The 19,161-nt window shown below is 29.4% G+C and overlaps 7 protein-coding genes across 7 annotated transcripts, besides 8 other annotated features; 3 read left to right on the top strand and 4 right to left on the bottom strand.

Moving 5' to 3' along the window:
- Positions 1-174: 174 nt before the first annotated feature.
- Positions 175-211: a sequence feature (AT_rich).
- A 364-nt stretch (positions 212-575) lies between these two features.
- Positions 576-2,945, bottom strand: CMU_030530 (KH domain-containing protein; the record flags this gene model as incomplete). Its single annotated transcript, XM_002142877.1, has 1 exon — positions 576-2,945. One exon carries the CDS (start codon positions 2,943-2,945, stop codon positions 576-578), a length of 2,370 nt encoding a protein of 789 aa, XP_002142913.1.
- An 803-nt stretch (positions 2,946-3,748) lies between these two features.
- CMU_030520 (zinc finger, C3HC4 type domain-containing protein) lies at positions 3,749-10,555 on the bottom strand (the record flags this gene model as incomplete). Its single annotated transcript, XM_002142876.1, has 1 exon — positions 3,749-10,555. One exon carries the CDS (start codon positions 10,553-10,555, stop codon positions 3,749-3,751), a length of 6,807 nt encoding a protein of 2,268 aa, XP_002142912.1.
- Positions 5,282-5,305: a sequence feature (AT_rich).
- Positions 6,978-7,008: a sequence feature (AT_rich).
- Positions 10,556-11,030: 475 nt separating the features above from the next.
- CMU_030510 (serine/threonine protein phosphatase, putative) lies at positions 11,031-12,644 on the top strand (the record flags this gene model as incomplete). The annotated part of the gene is made up of 1 exon (XM_002142875.1): positions 11,031-12,644. One exon carries the CDS (start codon positions 11,031-11,033, stop codon positions 12,642-12,644), a length of 1,614 nt encoding a protein of 537 aa, XP_002142911.1.
- A 137-nt stretch (positions 12,645-12,781) lies between these two features.
- CMU_030500 (DNA-directed RNA polymerase II subunit RPB7, putative) lies at positions 12,782-13,366 on the bottom strand (the record flags this gene model as incomplete). Its single annotated transcript, XM_002142874.1, has 2 exons — positions 12,782-13,213; positions 13,268-13,366. 2 exons carry the CDS (start codon positions 13,364-13,366, stop codon positions 12,782-12,784), a joined length of 531 nt encoding a protein of 176 aa, XP_002142910.1.
- A 137-nt stretch (positions 13,367-13,503) lies between these two features.
- On the top strand, positions 13,504-16,590 carry CMU_030490 (uncharacterized protein; the record flags this gene model as incomplete). Its single annotated transcript, XM_002142873.1, has 1 exon — positions 13,504-16,590. The coding sequence occupies one exon, from the start codon at positions 13,504-13,506 to the stop codon at positions 16,588-16,590; it is 3,087 nt and encodes a 1,028-aa protein (XP_002142909.1).
- Positions 16,430-16,450: a sequence feature (AT_rich).
- A 376-nt stretch (positions 16,591-16,966) lies between the features above and the next one.
- Positions 16,967-16,995: a sequence feature (AT_rich).
- A 175-nt stretch (positions 16,996-17,170) lies between these two features.
- Positions 17,171-17,191: a sequence feature (AT_rich).
- A 374-nt stretch (positions 17,192-17,565) lies between these two features.
- Positions 17,566-18,314, bottom strand: CMU_030480 (60S ribosomal protein L13, putative; the record flags this gene model as incomplete). Its single annotated transcript, XM_002142872.1, has 2 exons — positions 17,566-17,673; positions 17,808-18,314. The coding sequence occupies 2 exons, from the start codon at positions 18,312-18,314 to the stop codon at positions 17,566-17,568; spliced, it is 615 nt and encodes a 204-aa protein (XP_002142908.1).
- A 160-nt stretch (positions 18,315-18,474) lies between these two features.
- Positions 18,475-18,503: a sequence feature (AT_rich).
- A 135-nt stretch (positions 18,504-18,638) lies between these two features.
- Positions 18,639-18,672: a sequence feature (AT_rich).
- Positions 18,673-18,674: 2 nt separating this feature from the next.
- Positions 18,675-19,109, top strand: CMU_030470 (40S ribosomal protein S16, putative; the record flags this gene model as incomplete). Its single annotated transcript, XM_002142871.1, has 1 exon — positions 18,675-19,109. The coding sequence occupies one exon, from the start codon at positions 18,675-18,677 to the stop codon at positions 19,107-19,109; it is 435 nt and encodes a 144-aa protein (XP_002142907.1).
- Positions 19,110-19,161: the final 52 nt, after the last annotated feature.

Genomic DNA, 19,161 nt, shown 5'->3' with positions numbered 1-19,161 from the left:
AAAAATAGACTAGAGATCAAAGTTATCGGAATCCCTATGATCTAGACTAATATACATTTGTAAAAACTACGAATTCTAAAGGTACTAAAAAAACTGCTAGACTTCTACTACTTAAGTCTATTAGTTACTTAGATATAGACTGAGTAGGCAATGCACACTTGCCTCAGCTATTAGAAAATATATACATTTTTTATTTAAAAGTTATATAAATCACCCATATAATGGCTTAAAGTTAGGCATTTCTAACAAATCTCCACATAGCAAGGCTAGTTGAGTAAGGGACTACTACTTCCTTGTTGGCACTTATCCCTTAAATTTGTGCTCAATTCCCTAAAGTAGTTATTTGTATCAATCAAATTAACTCATTCAACAAGCCAATATTTTGCCTCATGAAAACTTCTCTACCAGCAGTTTTCAGAGCATGGTTAAAAACTTTTAAAGTAGATGCTGATTGTAGTAAAAAGTACAGTAAGATCTTACTAATTCATTGCAGTATACTTAATATACTGTTGGAAATAATGAATACCAACTTATAGCTATATAATGATTTTGTATTATTTAATGAATTTCTGCAGTTAATGTTTAGCTTTATCTCTATCCCATACCACTCTCCCTCTTCCACCTTTAGTGGAGTGAGGTGTTACTCTTAATGTAGAAGCTGGTATATTAATCGGAATATTACCTATTTGCATGCCATAAGTCATTGTTGCAGCTAAATTACTACTATTTAAAGGAGTATTACCTCCTCCAAATCGTGATTGTACTGAATGTGGTATCTTTTGATTATACATGTGCATTGGAAGTTCTACATCATTATATGTTGGTAATGGTAGAGCTGGGGTATGCAATACAGGCATAATTGAGTGAGGAACAGGATTATTCGTCATTGGAGTTGTGAACATCTTCTTTGAAGTTTGCATGTTATAAGATATAGGATTGACAGAGCTAGAAATATTTACCTCACTCATAATTGGAGTGATAAGAGATCCAGTTCTAATGTTATTCATTGTATTCGGTTTGTCTCTTTGAGTAGGTGCAGCTAAGGCGCTAGTCATGGAAAGTAATTCCACAAGTGCAGAACTAGTAGAATCATCAAATTGATATGTACCACTTCTAAGACCACTAAGTAGATCATGTATTGCCAATATTTCAGGTGAATTTACTGTATCACTTGTATCCTTAATATTATCTAAGTAATTTTGCAGTTGTGCAATTATATCATTTAATTCTTCTGCAACCCTACATGAATCTGTTGAATTAGATTGGGTTGACACTGTGGTAGATCCCTTAGATGTCGATTGACTTGTTAAGGAATCCTTTTTATTTGATGGAGTTGTATTACATTTCTTTGTTGCTGAAATAAAATCTGGATGAGGAAGTGGAATTAAAGTAAATTCATCGGGTCCTACATTCTCCACTGTCCATATATCTGGAAATGCCTCAACAAAATGTAGGAGATTAGTCCAACCTAACAATTCTATATCCAATGGAATATCAAAAAATTGAATAAATTCTGCTTCTAATGATTCTAATGGTAAGAAGTCCAGTGGGCTTTTGGCTGGTAGATGGGATTGCTGTCTCTTCCATATCCAACGACGCAATAAGAAGTGAATACCTTGCACTGCAATAGTTAAGTTTGTTAATGGGATATCTATTTGTCCATATTTAACTTCACTAGATGTCTGAATAGTTTGTAGAGATGTAGTCATTGATAGTGCAAGAGACGATCCATTATCCAACTTAGCTCTTTTAGTTATTGGATAATCACTACTCAAAATAGATTTCTGATAATATGTTTGATTTGGATCTAAAGTTGTATATGCCATTCCAACAGGATGGTTTACCTGATGTTGAAAAATATTTATAGGACCCGGGTGTGGAGGTAGAATACCACTAGCCCAATATGATTCATCTGCTAATTTGAATTCATGAAAAGAAGTAGTAAATAATTGAGCTGGAAGCAATAATGGTGTTAATCCACTTGCTAGATTAATTTTCAGTGACACTGGTAATTGTGGGATTGTTGAGGTATCAATACGTGTATGTGGGCCCTCTATAAATACATGAGGAATTGACTGAATTAAACCTAATAAACCATTGTCACTTATTGCTTTATGGAAGAAGGTTATTGCATCATGCTCAAAATTAAAATTACTATATCTTTCATATAACATTGGGAGATGTATCATTGGGATTCCACTTGAAGCAGATATCCCTACTTGTTGTAAAACTGTATGTATTACAAGGTGCATAATCCATTCAAATTCCACTGGATTTGAAGGAGGAGATTGTGGCCATCCTCCTGGAGGACCTATAACATTCGTCATCCCCATTGAATACACTGGGTTATAAGGTGTATGTATTACATTCATTATTGAGTCATGTTTCAATGTGTTTTGTAGATCCTGTGTAGGTAATGACATATATCCATGATTTGTTGCTAACTTCCTAGCAGGAAGCATATGAGATATAAAACCACCACCACCTTCAAATGTTGCACGACCTATTTCATCAATAATTGCTTCGACAACTTCAACTTCCCTTGGTTCATTATATCTAACCATGATATGTAATCCATCAGGATCATTTGGTGTTGTACCCAATATTTGAACTTGTGCACCACTTTCCCTTTCCATCCATTTCTGATTTGCACCTGAGACACCTATTATAGCTCCTGCTAGATTTGATATACTTGGATGGAACTTAGATTTATCAATGGGAATTTTCTTTGTATGTTTGTAATTTGCTGTATTTATACTAGAGTTAGTGTTATTTACGCTACTAGTAGCATTGGGTGTATTAGAAAATCTCGTACTTCCTCTTCTTTGGGTATTGGCACCTACTTGAACATTACTTCCATTCCTTACTTTCCCTCTGGTCTTCTTGTCATTATTAGTATTATTTCCTGCAATTGACGTAACTGACGCAGTTCCAACGTGCCACATGTTTACTTTAAAGTTGGGATCTAAGCTTAATTCAAAGTGCCAGTATAAAACTTATTATTTAGGGCTACAGATCTTAATGATAAAAGTTTCAAATCACTAACTTCTATAGTCAAATAAATCCAATCAAGTAATACTCTTGGTACACTAACCTTCAGTTAATATTATTAATATATCCCTTTTTAAAAGTCAATATTAAGGTATAGATCGTCTTTCCGATCCAGCCTTAAAATCTAAGTAGTTTATAACTAAGAAAGAAATGAGGATCTTAAGTATTCACCAAGGAGTCAGTATAAAAGACTGCCTAGTGAATTTAAATTTAAGATTAAGGCTGAAGAACCACAAATAATATTAATAAGTAACACACAACTGAATATTTTCGTTAAAATTTCATTCAACCTCTACATAATAGTTTTCGAGGCAAAGTTTGTTTTTGTAGTTTCAATATATATCTTGTTATCCGTGCTATTTAGGGAACCCCAAATAATGGATCGCCAACAATATTGATTTTTGCAACTAAAATGCTGAAACAAAACAATGAGACTAATAAGTTCCACTAAGTGTCTTTTATTCTTACCAGCATATACGTCTAGTCTTTGATATGTGCTGGTATAGTACTAGTGGCAAATCTCAGTGCTCCCCTCCAGCGTATAATTAGAGCGGCATGAGACATGTCTTTCCCAAATACTTATAGCGCCCTAAGTTTTCTAGGAACTATTGACCCTTAGAAATTTACAATGACGCATTGTGCTGTATTAGCAATATAACAGTTATGGAAGGAAATTTCCAAATTTTATGTAATTATATTATTGCATTATATTTACACACAATGGACATGTTGTTTTGTGAGATAATCTAAACCACTTGTAAATGCATTCACTGTGGAAGATATGTTTACATGTTTGACAACTTTTCCTGGGTAATGTCTTATATTGTGTATGCAATATTGAATAACAAATTGGGCACTCATCCATACCTCTAAAGTGAAGGTGTACATTTTGTGCCCATATTGAAATTGCTGAACCCAATGTACCATGTTTTATAGTCCTTATAACAGGTACCAGCCAATGAGAAATTTGTTTCTTAGAAATACCTGGAATAGAAGGTATGCTGGCCTTAGGAATTATAAGTGGGTGTAACTGAGAGAAGGAAATAATAAGAGATACTTCGACCTCCTTATTTTCATAGTTTATCTTAAGTATCCTGGAAGATTCATTGCACATATACTTTATACTCGTTTCTTCACTACAATCATTGGTTACACTTGTAACAATTTCAGGCATCATTTCTATTTCTCTTTTGATCAATGATGGGGAGAAATAATGTCTGGTCATATTTTGCAGACATTTCTGTGCCTTTTCACTATTGCTATATTGCCACAAATTCCTAATAATACTAGGAAAACGAATTAATAATGAAAACAATATTCTGACTGCTAATAACCAAGCTAATGTTGAGTTTGCTGGATTCCAGATATATCCAATTGAGTCCTTATATTTTACAGAATCTAAGTCTAGAGGTTTGACAAGATCATCAAGCTGGTTCTCTAATAATAACCTTCTCTCAGAAAGTGAAGCATGTTTGAAAGTTTCAATCCAATTTGTGTTTTTACTATAAGTTCTTGTAAATTCTGATTTTTTATTTTTATTAAGCAAGTTTAACTCTTCATCTCCCATATCACTCCAGTGCTCTATGAGCATAATAGTCATATATGAAAGTTCTATAAGTACTTCAATCAAAGACATACGAATAATTCGATGTAATATATTATAATTTTTTGACAATAATAGGAATCTATAGTTTGGACAAGTTGATCCCAGTATTCCCAAAAACTCATCTTCTGTGAAATTTGTGCAGAATGGAGTAACTAATATATTTGAAATTTGTATATCCTCTAGGTTAATAGGTGAAGGTAAAAAGTGATCTTTATAAGAATTGTCAGTAATATCTATTTCTGAAGCGAGTACTGCATCACCTACCTTTGTTGGGCTAATGTTTAGTAGCACTTCAATATAGGAAATAAGACTTCTCTTAGATTTATTATTTTCATTACTTTCTTCTGTTTTATACACAAAGGAATCTGGAATTAATCCAGGGATGATAAATAACCAACAACCGAGTCGTTGCAACACATCTACTTTTATTGATTCCCACCTTATACTATCAAAATTACTACCAACTTTATTAGTAGTTACAAGATCTTCATCTTGACTATTAAATAATGCTATTGATGCCAATGTTAAATATGTCTCAAGTATTTGCTGTGCTAAAGTTGGCCCAACAAGTCTTCTCCAATGAGAAACTATAACACGGAATCCCTCTTGAATTTGTTTGAATTCTAAAAAATTATTATTATTATTATTGTCAAAGTTCTGAGATTTAGTTTTATTGTCTATATGCAAATATTGTTTATCCTCTAAGATCATTAGTAATTCATCTTTAAAATTTACCTTTTGACTATCTGGGATATCACTGATTATAGAAAATTTCGAAATGCTTTGCTCCATATTTGATAGACTTTGTATAGCCTGTGAAGTATCATCATATTCATATTGTGAGTTAAACCATGGGTAATCTTTAAGTAATTGTATAACAGGGATATGAAGTGCTAAGATAAAAGTTGTAAATAATTTAGATATTTCCATTGCACAATCTTTTCTAGTACATATTTCCAGTGAATTTAGTGAATAAAGCCAAGACTTTGCAGATATTTCTAAATTTTCAGTAATTGGAACAAATTCCACAATGTAAAGTGGTATTAAATCTATTATTGGTAAACTCTTTGAAAAATTCCGAAAAAGATTAGCCACTGATACTCCAAGGATTCTATCCATCATTAAAATTATATTTGTTTCAATTGGTATTGTTATATCACAAAGAACAGCTGATTGATCAGTTTCTCCTATTGAAATATTAAACGTCCATAATACTTTAATACTTTTTGATAGATATAATACGTTGCACAAAGTCCTTTGTAATAATCGAATTATATAAGTTATAAACTCGCATCTTTTAAAGTAATTTTGTATATTATCAATTTCTAACTCCAAAGAATTTGTAACAAATTCTAGGAAATTACCAATTATACGATGAAAAATAACTTCTAGGTTTATGAAGTTCCGGAGTAGATCATATTTTTCACCTGGGAGAATCATGTTATACATACTATTCACTAGTTTTTCCTTCTCTCCTTCATTAATACTCCATATATCAAATATATTCGTTGCTCTTCTATCAATAAAATTCGAAATATTGAGTAAAATAGAAGCAATAGATTCACACAAGGTAGTAATCATATTTATATTTAAGTATTCAGTATCATGCAATGCTTCTAAAGTAAAACTGGTATCAAGTATACTCAAAAAGTACTCCAAAAACTCAATTGAAGTATATAGTAAGTCAACTCCAATTAATTCATTATCTATTAATTTTCTGCAAAATAAGGAGTTTTTGCATAAAATCAAGTCATTAAATCTATGTAAATCATTCATATCCTCATGCTCCGTCACTTCTGAGTTTGCAATTATCTGTCTAATAGTCTGCCAGCTATCAACTTGCAATTTATCTAAAATATGAATGATATCATGAAAATTAGATGATAAATTTGTATTCGATTCACATATATTTAAAGTACATTCAAGTAGTATTGCTATGTTAGGTGTATTCTTATCATTTAATAATTCAGTAATTAAAGATAAAATTTCATCTAACATATTCCCCTTTATTTGAGTTGAATTATTATAAAATATAATGTTTAAAAGTAAGTTTATTATTCCATATTTCTGATAACTGCAATTTTGATCATTATTCAGAGAATATGCAGAAAGGACTGATTGTAAACAGAACTTTAAATTATACAAATACTTTACATCATTATTGGATATATATTTGTACAAGGAAGATGTAAAATTGCAATTTAAAAAATCTTCTTGGTAAGTTTTCACATTTGGATCAAAAAGATTAAATAAATTGTTTCCTGAACCTTCAGAAAAAGGTATTAGGGAATAATTAGAACTTTTACTTGACTCATTTGAGTATTTATATAATTTTTTTAATATATTAAATTGTTTAAGACACCATTGAGAAGATATTATCTGAACCAAAATCTGCCAACAAAATCTATGGAAAAAGTTGCAATCCAGTTCTGAATGTTCACTTAGTGAATTTTCTATATCATCACCAGTCCATTCACAGAGATCTAAGTAAATACGGATAAACTTATTTAAGAAAATTGATTCAGTACCCAATATATTATACCTTATTTCAGTACTATCATAAAATTTTTCAAGACCAAACTGTTTTACAATTTCTTTTAAATCAAAAATAAAATTTGTTTTATTAGGTAACTGCAAATTAATTTCCCTATGCATAATTACAGCAATTCTATATATCATAGAATTAATGTTGCTATATTCAGAATATAAATATTTATTTATTGGCCCATTCCATCTCAAAGTTAATTTATCTCTAGGATTATCTAATATTAAGGATTCTTGTTCCAATTTGCAGTATGAATTTGAATATTCTGTAGTTAATATGCCACAAGTAATATATAAAAAAAATCCTCGCAAGTCTAAAATAAGTTTCATATGAATTTCAGGGTATCTTTTAAAAATAATTAGTAATACTTTATCCAGAAGCTCATATAAATCATTTTTAGTTCCATCATATTTGTATAAAATCTCTGGAATATAATACATAAACAAAGTTACAATATAATCCAAAATATCTTCAATGTATTCATTACTCAGCTCAATATATATAGCTATTAATTTGCATGCTGTCTTGTAAACTTCAGATACACTTTTTATATAGCTGGGTAGCTCTCCCAGACTAACAGTATAGGTGGGATGTGGTAACTCCAGTGCGAGGCAATTTGAAACTTCCAAAAATTCATTTAACCCAAGTTTTTCAAGTGTAATTTGAAATACTCTATTTTTAATAAAGTGTGTTTGGCATAAACACTCTAATAACTTTAAAATATTTATGTAAATTATTTCAATAGTTCGTTTGGAGTCCTTGTCTGAAGTTTTCTCTACTTTATTACAAGAGTTGATTCTATAAATAACACTCCTAGTACTATTCATCCAATCAATAATATCACCTATAGAATCATTATTATTAATTGGAAATGATACTGAAGTTGAATTCCAATAACTATGTATTTCAGTTACATCTAAATATTCAGTTAGAAAACCATAAATTACTGACCAGAGTAAGAAAGTATAAACTTGTGGTAATACTTGTATAGATTCAATCAAGTTTCTGAAAAATATCTTTCTTGGGAAATTCTCATTATCTATAATCAAAAGTGGTGAGATTATTGATTGTAAAATATTCGAGATAATTACAATATCTAAGTCACCTTCACTAAATAAATTTATTAATTCTTTAAATTGCTGAATAAATATAGAAGATGAAAATGAGCATTTACTATTTAATAGAGAGGGGATTAAAAGTTTTAAGGCAAACTCTTTAATAAATTTCAAGCATCTATTTAAGTTTAATGCTTCATTTCTATTTCTTAAAATATTAAATACTTTGCTAAATAATAAATTCCACCAGTCAAAAATATAACTAATGAATTGGGGACATACTTCTAAGTAAGTAGCTACAAAATATGGAAATAAGTGAGTAATCTCAAGTTTATTTAGACTCATATCTTTATTACAAAATTTTTCAGTTAATGAACTTTCAAAACTATCAAATATCCCTTTCCAATATTGTTGCAAACAGTATGAAAGATTCTCTAGTGCATCCAATAATGTATGCTTATAACATTCTTCAATTGCTATTTTATGCAACGGTTTTGATGCTTCTAAAGTACTGGAAAATTGAAGTTGATATCTGTAATAAGTCTTTTGATCTAAATCACCTTTTATATTATCTATTGATGATGTAAGAGAAAGAGTTAAAGGGGACCACATTATATTTGAGTAGTATTTATATAAACTTTCAATTAAACTATCATAGTTTGTATCTCCTCTGTAATTGGTTATTTCCGATACTAAAAGAATTAAAATTTCATAATATGATTTAACCGAGCTTAAAAATAGGGTTTTGTTTGGAATACCTATCGTAAAAAACCAGTTTTCTAGTACCATATTTCTTCTATATTGTTCGGTAGTATTAGAGTCCTGTAAAATAGCTGATAAAATTAGTAATGGTAATGAACATAATATTGGAATATTTAAATATGTATTGGATGTAATTAAACTACATAATGATAAAGTATTACCTGGAGTTATATCATTCGTAGAAAAAGTCGAATTGTCAAGGTGAATATAAATCTGCTTATCTGAGGACAGCTTACTATTAGCTTGTTCTAGTAAAATCTCAATTGGGATATATTTTAAAATAAAAGGTAAGTTACTATATAATAAATCACAACATAGTAAATTTGGCTTTTTAAGACAAGTAAATAAGACCTTGTAGAAAGTAATTAGTGGCTCTTCAATTGTAGACTGGTTCCAAATAGAAGGAAATACTTGAAAATATACAACAGTAAATTCGAATGAGACTGATTGAACAGATATATCTTTATAATCATCAAGACATTTCATTGTATTAATAAATGTATTTTTTAATGGATAAATATACTTACTCAAGTCCATATTAGGGAAATTATCCCTCAGTATTCTTAGAGAAAGTTGTAATGTCTGTATTGAACTAACTCTAACAGATGATCTATAAGATCGTGAAATAAATTTCCATAATATCCCACTTTTTATATACTTATTTATGAATAATAAATCAGAATCTTCTATTAACTTTGAAATTATGTCGGGAAAATTTGAAAATACAAAGTAAGATGCCATACTGATTGCAAGTTCAATATTTGTTTTAATAAGATTTCTTAATGTATTCCTAATAGATCCCATTGAAGTAGAAATAAGACGATCATAAAGTTCTTCTTCTTCAATTAATGATGAAGTGTCAATATTTAATTCATCTTTAAGACTATTAATATTGCACCCTAAAATCTTTCCATATATACTGAATAAATTTATTTTACAATAGTTTATTAAATGATATATTCTAGCATCCCTATTTTTAGTAATTAATGATTCAAGACAAAATTCAGCAGCTTTTGATACTTCTGATCTTGTATCACTACAAGATATCCATAAAGCAGGAAATAATTGTGTTGCATACTTAGTTATTGCCTCACCACCAACAATATTATGTAAAAAATACAAACATTCATTAGCCAGCTTCCTTATCTGAATATTTGAATCATATACTCCAAGCCTAATATATACATAAGCAAAATGTGATATACAAGAATTCCAATTAATTGGAGATAGTACTAGATCTTTACTTGCATTTCTGTATAAATTCATTTTTTCAAATAAAGTTTTCAACCCCCTAATTCTAGTTTCAGTATCTTTCTTTGTTATATTCCTAAAAATAGGAATTAAGACAGGATCTAGTCCATTTAACTCCATTTTTTCACTATTAGTTGGTATTCCTGAGTTATAAGTATTGGAAAATTCTTCAAATACATTCCATAATGCTGTAGATACTTCACTAGAAGTATTATGTCCGCAATTTTCAAGTAATGAAGCTGCCTTTGAGCTACTTGAGGGATTTGACCTCTTCAATTTACTCATTTTAAAACACTGCTAGTTATACAAATGAGATTGTTTTATGGAAACATACCGCCATATATACCTCAGATTTTTCAGCAATTCAGAGTTACAATTAGTAATAGTGAAATATTATAAAATCAATAAATCCTAAAAAGAAGTGAATAGAACTATAAATAAAGTGAGACACATCAATTACTTATTATTTTTTGTATGCAATACTTAAAGTAAATATTTCTTCTTAACCTGTCCAGATTTATCTATTTCAAATATACAACTCCCCAAAAATTCAGTGATAAAACTTGCATTATTTAAAAATTATAGGACCAAAATATTAAAATATACTAAATTTACAAAGCTCTTATATATAGCCGCCACATTTATTGGCGGTATATTATGAATTTATTAAGGAGTAACAACTTGTCCAGTAGTGACGCAAAATAAATTAAAAAGGAAAACGGATTTTTTGTTAAAAAAGGAGACACAAGTTATTGTAAATATGGAAGATAAAAAGGAGACCTTATCAAGTGAAATACTTCCTGAGATATATAAAGGTAAAGGTAATGCCTCCTTTCAAGAAGGTAACTATTTGGAGGCTGTTGAATACTATTCAATGGCAATTAATGCTTCAATTTCAGCTACTAATGCCTCTAATGAAAATTTACATGTATATTATTCAAATCGTGCTTTATGTAATATTCGTCTTGAAAATTATGGATCAGCTATTATTGATGCTGAAGCAAGTATTGACTTATGTCCAACATATTCGAAGGCTTATTATCGTAGAGGTGTTGCATACCTTAACTTATTTCGCTATTCATTAGCTAAAAAGGATTTCCTAACTGTATTGAGCTTGACTGAAAATGATAAGGAAGCTTATGATAAAGCTATGATGTGTACTAAATTAATAAAACAAGAAAAATTCTTAAATGCTATTTCAACAGATCGCTCTAAAATGCTGTATGAAACTATAACGCTAGATTCACAGCGATTTGCTGTCCCTAATGATTATGATGGTCCAAGGTATATACAACAGTCAGATAACCAAATAAAGGAGTCTAATTTATCTTACACCGAAGATACTACACACCCAAAATTCGAAAATCTGTCTATGAAAGAAAACAAATCTACATGTCAAGCTACTATATCAAATATAACCTTAGATAATGGCTCTTTTTTAAATGAATTAATTGACTATATTAAGATCCCAGGAAATAGACTCCATATAAAATATGCTTATGCTATTGTATTAGATGTAATAAAAGTTTTGAAAGAAACAGCTCCCAAACCACTAGTTCATATTAATTTAGGAAAGAAGGAGCATATTACTGTGTGTGGTGATATTCATGGACAGTTTTATGATTTATTAAATATTTTTGATATAAATGGTTTACCTTCAGAATCAAATGGATATATTTTCAATGGTGACTTTGTTGATCGTGGATCATTTTCAGTTGAGGTCATTTTAGTCCTTTTTACATTAAAAATTATGTTCCCTTACCATGTTCACTTAGCAAGAGGCAATCATGAAACTAGGAATTTGAATAAATTATATGGTTTTGAAGGTGAAATATTAGCTAAATATGATTCAACACTTTATGATCTAATAAGTGAAGCTTTTTGTTTTTTACCTTTAGTTCACATAATAAATAATAAGGTATTTATTGTACATGGAGGTCTTTGTACAGAAGATAATGTTAAATTAAAAGATATAGAACAACTTTACACAAAATGTGAACCTGGTGATTCTGGTATTATGTCTTCACTCTTGTGGTCTGATCCACATGATAGAAATGGACGTTCTCCATCTCCAAGAGGTGTGGGATGTAATTTTGGACCAGATATAACTCAGAAATTTTTACAAGATAATAATCTTGATTATATTATTCGTAGTCATGAAGTGAAGCAGGAAGGATATAGTGTAGATCATGATGGAAATTGTATTACAGTTTTTTCCGCACCAAACTACTGTGACTCTATGGGAAATAAAGGAGCACTTGTTAAGATACATGAACATGACTTAAAACCTAATTTTGTTCAATTCAGTGCTGCTCCTCATCCACCTGTACCTGCAATGAAATATGCAAACCCTATGTTGTCATATAGTATGTAATTGATTCTTCTTTATTTTAAATATGATACTATTAATAATTCGTATTATATTTAGGATGGTGAAGATATTTTTATTATCAATAGGTGTAAGTTATATAATTATTTTACTGTAGATTGTTTATTGTTAATATATACCTTTTATGAATCTTCCACTGGACCAAGATAATCACTATTCATTTCTGCAACTGCTGAAAGTGTTTCATGATTTACTCCACGTAATCTTACACGAACTTCCGTATTTTGTTTAATTTGTAGTTGAGACTTTGAGTCTAAATAGGCCCGGGCAGTAGAGCCATCAACTCCACTAGAATAAGAAATATTTTCTGGTAAGGCAGATTGACTAACAAAAACTCTCTTTAAAGGTCCACAATTTACGATTATTCCAAGTTCATTTACACTCTCAACAGTACCATCTATAACCTCACCCTTCATTGGACGATATACAATTGCCTGATATTTTATTGGAACAATAATTAAACCTGTCCCATCTTGAATTCTACCTGGTTGGCGTAAAAGTATTCTAACAACACAGACTACATAACCAAAAGATGTGATCCATTGACCTTCAACCTGATCGCAGATAGTAAGATTCAATTAGAATTGCAATAGTTCTTCGAAACATACCTGACTACGTAGTATATCATCAATATGTTCATCATATCGAGGTCCCAATTGATTTGGACTTAAAGATATGTTTTTCCAAAGTTCAACAAAAAAAAACATCTTGTTAGTTTCTTTCTCTTGATTACACCTTACCATAATAATTGCGGTAAATCACGTCATTATTGTCTGCAGCATGTTGAAATAAACTTACTGTTGTATTTTATTATTTGTCCTAATATAATAGATGTAAGAGGATAATGAAAATATCAGAGCTTCTAAATTTATTACAACATTTCAGAAATGAGTTACACCATCAAACAAGATATACTGATGATTTTGATTCCGTAATTTTGGAGACAGGTAGAATTTTACTGCAGCATATATGTACATCAAACGATACATTCTCTTCATTAAGACTTATTGATAAAAGTACAAAGATTCAACAACATGATAAAAATAACCCTTTAAGTTATGCTACTAGACGAGTTATTCAAGAATTATTTGCTTTAGTAACAGCTTCTGAGCATTGTGACTTGCTAAATCCACAGTTATTCGTTACTATTATCTCACTATTTCGTCAAATGTGCTCAGATTGCTTGCCATCATTTTTCCTAGAGACATATAATGGAATAATAAGTAATTATAACAAACAATATCTCCCATTAGTCCTTGAATTATTTGTTGAACGATCACCATTACAATTACTGATGAAAAATTCTGAACAGATTATCTCTTGGTTCATCAATGGATATAAAGGTAATAAAAAAAGTATTCTAGAACTTGAAGAACTGGATGAATCATTGTTAAATTGCAAGATAGATTATATTTCAAATAATTTAATTACTCTCTCACTTTTTTTTAGTTGCACCTCGGCTAAACTAGTCACGAGAACGAAAAATGAGAAATCTGCAATTTTTTCAAAACTGAATCTATTGAGAGAAAAGACAGATTTCACAAATAATTCCGAAATTTGCTATTTAAAAAAAGCAAATAATCTTCTAAATTCTTTAGCACTAAAGAGGATGTCTTTTGTAGCTATTTTAAGATTAATAACCTATAAAAGACCAATTGATAGTAATGACTTAGATCAACCAGAATTTAACAATATTTTTATAGAACGGAAAGAAATAATACTAAAAATTGAATATACAATAGCATTATGGCTTGTTGGACTCAAACCTTTTTATCCTACAACAGATAATAAGATACTTATTTATGAGATTGATGGTTCTAATTCAACAGACATCTATACACTTGCAAACACTGCTAATTATTACTGTCCTCAACATTTTATGCATATACATATTATTTCAGGTTTGCATATGTGGCTAAAAAAAAATTATCTAGGACTATGCAATATTGATGAAGAGATTAATAATGAAGATTCCATATCTGAAGTACTTAGGGAAGCAATAATTATATATACAGTACGTGTTTTTATGCAATTAGAACGCATGATATCAGAAATGCCGGACTATAAGCATCTCCAACTAAATGCATTTCATCAGCAATATTTTAAAAATTCATTATTAGAAACAATCCCATATGAAGTCATGCTTATAATTGATTCATTATGTGAGATATCCCCATTATGTATTAAAAGATTAACTCCTTTTGTAAGAAAGCTGCATGACAGATTACACATGACAAAAAGTATAAATAACTTATATATGGAAACATTTAAATTTTTAATGAAGTATGATTCTCCTACCTCTGCTGAAATAGAAGATTGGTGGGGAACCCTTATTACGGATTATATTGATCCTAATACATCAGATAGTTATGTAGTATTAATATTTGCTTATTGGCTTCAGAGTTCTGTAATATCAGATTCACTAGTTAAAATAAATATTCAGGCTTTTATAATTAAGTATTCTGGTCTTTTTCTAAAGCTTGCTATACTTCATCCTAACCATATATCGGATAATATCATTAATTTACTCTTTCATTCTCTAAATATTTGCAACTTAAAGAATGAATTAACATGGATTTCAACTTGGAAAATAGTTTTAATGAGAATGCTTTATATGCCATTATTAAGTTTATTTCCCCAAGTTAATGTTCAAAAATCACCAGAAATTATAAGTATCATTAATTCAGCATTAGGAGTATCATCTGAAAATATGGAAATTAGTGAGAACATATTGAATGATATAAAATTTATTATAAATCCAATGAGGAACTCTTCATGTAGTATAGAAACTGAAAAACGCATGTTTATGGATCTATCATTGAGATTTATCATTAACTCTCTTTGGAGGGCTAATACTAATGAAAAATTATATACAAAACTAGTTTTTGATACTATAGAGAAGTATCTCGATGTAATGTTTGGAAGCTTACTAATAAAACTAGAAAATAAATTTATTGATAAAGAATATATAGACTTAAATATAATACACAATTTAGCATCTACAATAACAGAACTATTAGATATATATTTTTTTGTATACCCCAGTGGTTCATATCATGTTCAAAATGTCCAACGTAAAATTGCAAAATTCATTACTAGTACTATGCATAAATGCCCTAAACTATTGTTTGAAGATGTTTTATTAGAAAAAATATGTCAATATCTACAATCTAATGTTAACCATGTATCATCTGAACTTATTGTATCACTTTGTTGGACTCTACCAGAAATTTTATTAGAGGTATCCGATATTCATATGATAGATTGTCTCAGAGGCAAAATTGAATATGTATTATCGAACTTTAAAGTACTTGCCAATTTATATGTAAACATATACTTAGAAAATGCAACAATCTGTGAAACCTTATTTTATAAACCTGATTTTGGTCAAAAATCCTCACCAATAGAAACTTCTAAAAAAGAATATGAACTTACGACTATAGATGCTACTTTCTATGATGGCATGAAGTTTTCTGAAAACTCAGATTACTTTTCATCAGATTCATCATTTGATTCTGTTTTATCTTATGAATCGAACTACTTTGAAAATTTGAGTTCTGATTCTACTAGTGATATTGGTGATATGATTAAAGAGTATAATATTTACCCAGATGAAGGGAATAGAGAAGTAGTATTTGACAAATCTAAATATGCAACTGAGTGTTTATATTTAATATCCATTATCATAAGTGGTATATGTAAGATTGGACTAAAATTTAAGCAATTTAAACAAATAGTTATAGATATTTTGAAAAATCTTATTGGTAATCTAAATTTTAAAAATTATTATACAGAAGTTATAAATAGTCACTTAAGTGAATCCCATATAGAAAATATGATTTTAGCAAAATCAATTCTTCTTCAAAAAATATCATTTAATTTAAATATGTTAAAGCAACCATCAAGCATGATATCTAATTTATCTTTATAATAAAGTGATAAATTTACTTTTGATGAATTAAATAAAGTTCCATTTTAAAGTTTTTATAGCTTTTGAAGTAGCTATTTACTGTCAAATATGTATTATTGATTACTTTATACGCTTTTAAAAAGGGCATAAATGTTTTTTACTTATAAATCGTTTTTATAATTATTTGTGAACCAATTATAATTACTTTTTATTATTGGACATTTATACAACCAATTTGGGTGACAAATTTTTAGTATCTAAATCTGCTCTATGTATAGTTTTTAATAAACTAATTAGTAACTTTCTTAGATACTTTATATTGATAAATTTTGGTAGATATATTCTGTAATGGGTTTTATTAACTCTATAAATAGGCTAAAATTAGTGAATTCTAATGTTTATATAATAATATAATTCTAATTAAAAGATATAAGTACAATCAGAATACCAATACATTAGTTTTCAATGTATATAAAAGATCTTGGAACTCATAGTTTTAATAAAAATACAATAGTAATTAAAACTTTGAGAAATTATCAGAACTAGTTTGGACTTGTAGTAGTTGAAAATAACTTCTCCAAGTTACTTCATCTTAATCATCTATATTAATATAAAATTTATACTTATTTCCTTTTTTGGATATAACGAATACTCTGATCTTATATATTACTAGATCACTAGGTAATACATTTTATTAAAAATTAACCCCTTCAGTACCTAATAGCAATAGTTTCTACTTAAACTTTGTTATCCGACTTCTTATTATAATAAAATATCTTAAAGTATATATAAAGAAATGATTCAAAACACATTATAACTCAAATATTGCAAGATATTATCCAAAATACTAATTACAAAGACTTAATAGACTTTATATTTTTAGCTAAAGTTCTAATCGCAATTAAAGTATTATTCAGCTAAATATTCAAGAATGACATATTAGGTAAATAGTTTAAATTTATTTACTACTATTATTGAAAGAATCTAAATAGATCATTATGCTTTTTGTTTATTCTTCTTGCCAATATTCTTAGATTTAAGTAGTTCTTTACGTAATGTTACATAAGATGCAAATCTCCTCTCTTCAACAGTAATAGTGTGAGCCTAAAATAATTAAGAAATATAAATAGTCATAAATGTATAATACATTGAAGTTATATAATTCAATTCACCCTCAGTTTGCTATTATTTGAATAGCTAAATTCCTAAATATTCACACTTAAATATGTTTTACTTACCTTTTGTTTACGAGAATTTGATTTTAAAGGAAATACTTCTTCAACCTTTACACTCTTAAAGTTATCAGATCCTTTTTTTGTGTAGTCATCTGGGATCCCTGCAAAACCTTTCTTTGGTTTCTTGCCACTTCTTGGGAACATTACAATACTATCCATATACTTCTTTAATCTAGCAACATTAGTTTTTAAACTCTCTTCCGATAAATTAGTCCTACGATGATCTACAGCAATGCCTATACTTTTTGCTGCCTGTTTATTAAGTCCACAAGCTGAAAGTTCTTCCAAAGTGAATCCACGTCCCAATCTAACCTTCATATTGTAACGTTGAGTTGGAGAATGAACAATTGGACGCAATAGATCAGTTGGTCTTAGTCCAGACTTGGCAATCAATTTCTGACGAGAGATCCTACGGCTTTTCTTTCTTCCTGCTTGATTATACCATGTCTTTATCCAAGGTTTATAGTTCTTATGGAAGTGTACATTTGGAATAACATTATTGTGACGCATATCGACTCCTAAATATTATCGCCAAAAAGTGTCAAAAACTAACCACCTTTTACCTTTGTATTTCCTTGGATTCTTCTCTTTAAAGTATTAGCAGCTATGACGAATACTTTGATATGCACAAATACACTTTAGTAGTCAATACAATAGTATCGAGTAATAGATTAATATAAATGATAAATAATATAAATAGCATTGCCGTATTGTCTCTTATTGACATATTAGCCAAATATTGCGAGACACAAAATAAAATAATAGGCGCCGTCTCTTCAAAGCTTATAGGGAAAAAAGTCGCACCTTCAGCATTACCTAAGTGGCTAAAAAGACAAATTTTATAAGATATAATAAAATATATTTATAAGGATGTCTAGTGGAAATCGTATGGTTCAGACTTTTGGTCGCAAGAAAAATGCTGTTGCAGTTGCATTGTGCCAACAGGGTCGTGGATTGGTACACTTCAATGGTAAACCACTTGATTTGATTCAACCTGAACAATTAAAAGTTAAGGCATTTGAGCCTATATTATTACTAGGGAAGCAAATGTTTTCTGGAGTTGATATAAGAGTTCGTGTTACCGGTGGTGGATATACATCACAAGTCTTTGCTATTCGTCAAGCTTTAGCAAAAGCCATTGTTGCATACACTCAAAAATATGTTGATGAAGCTACTAAACAAGAAATTCGTGACATATTAGTATCTTATGATCGTTCACTTGTTATTGCTGATCCAAGACGTTGTGAACCAAAGAAATTCGGTGGTCCAGGTGCACGTGCTCGTATTCAGAAATCTTATCGTTAAAATAATTTATTTAGGAAATTAACTTTAGATAAGCTATCTAATTGTTATAAGA

This window comes from Cryptosporidium muris, genomic scaffold (genome assembly GCF_000006515.1).
Source record: "Cryptosporidium muris RN66 scf_1106632373445 genomic scaffold, whole genome shotgun sequence".
In the NCBI taxonomy this organism is placed as follows: Eukaryota; Apicomplexa; class Conoidasida; order Eucoccidiorida; family Cryptosporidiidae; genus Cryptosporidium; species Cryptosporidium muris.
The sequence above is the reverse complement of the archived record's forward strand: the minus strand, read 5'-3'. Positions and strand labels throughout refer to the sequence as shown.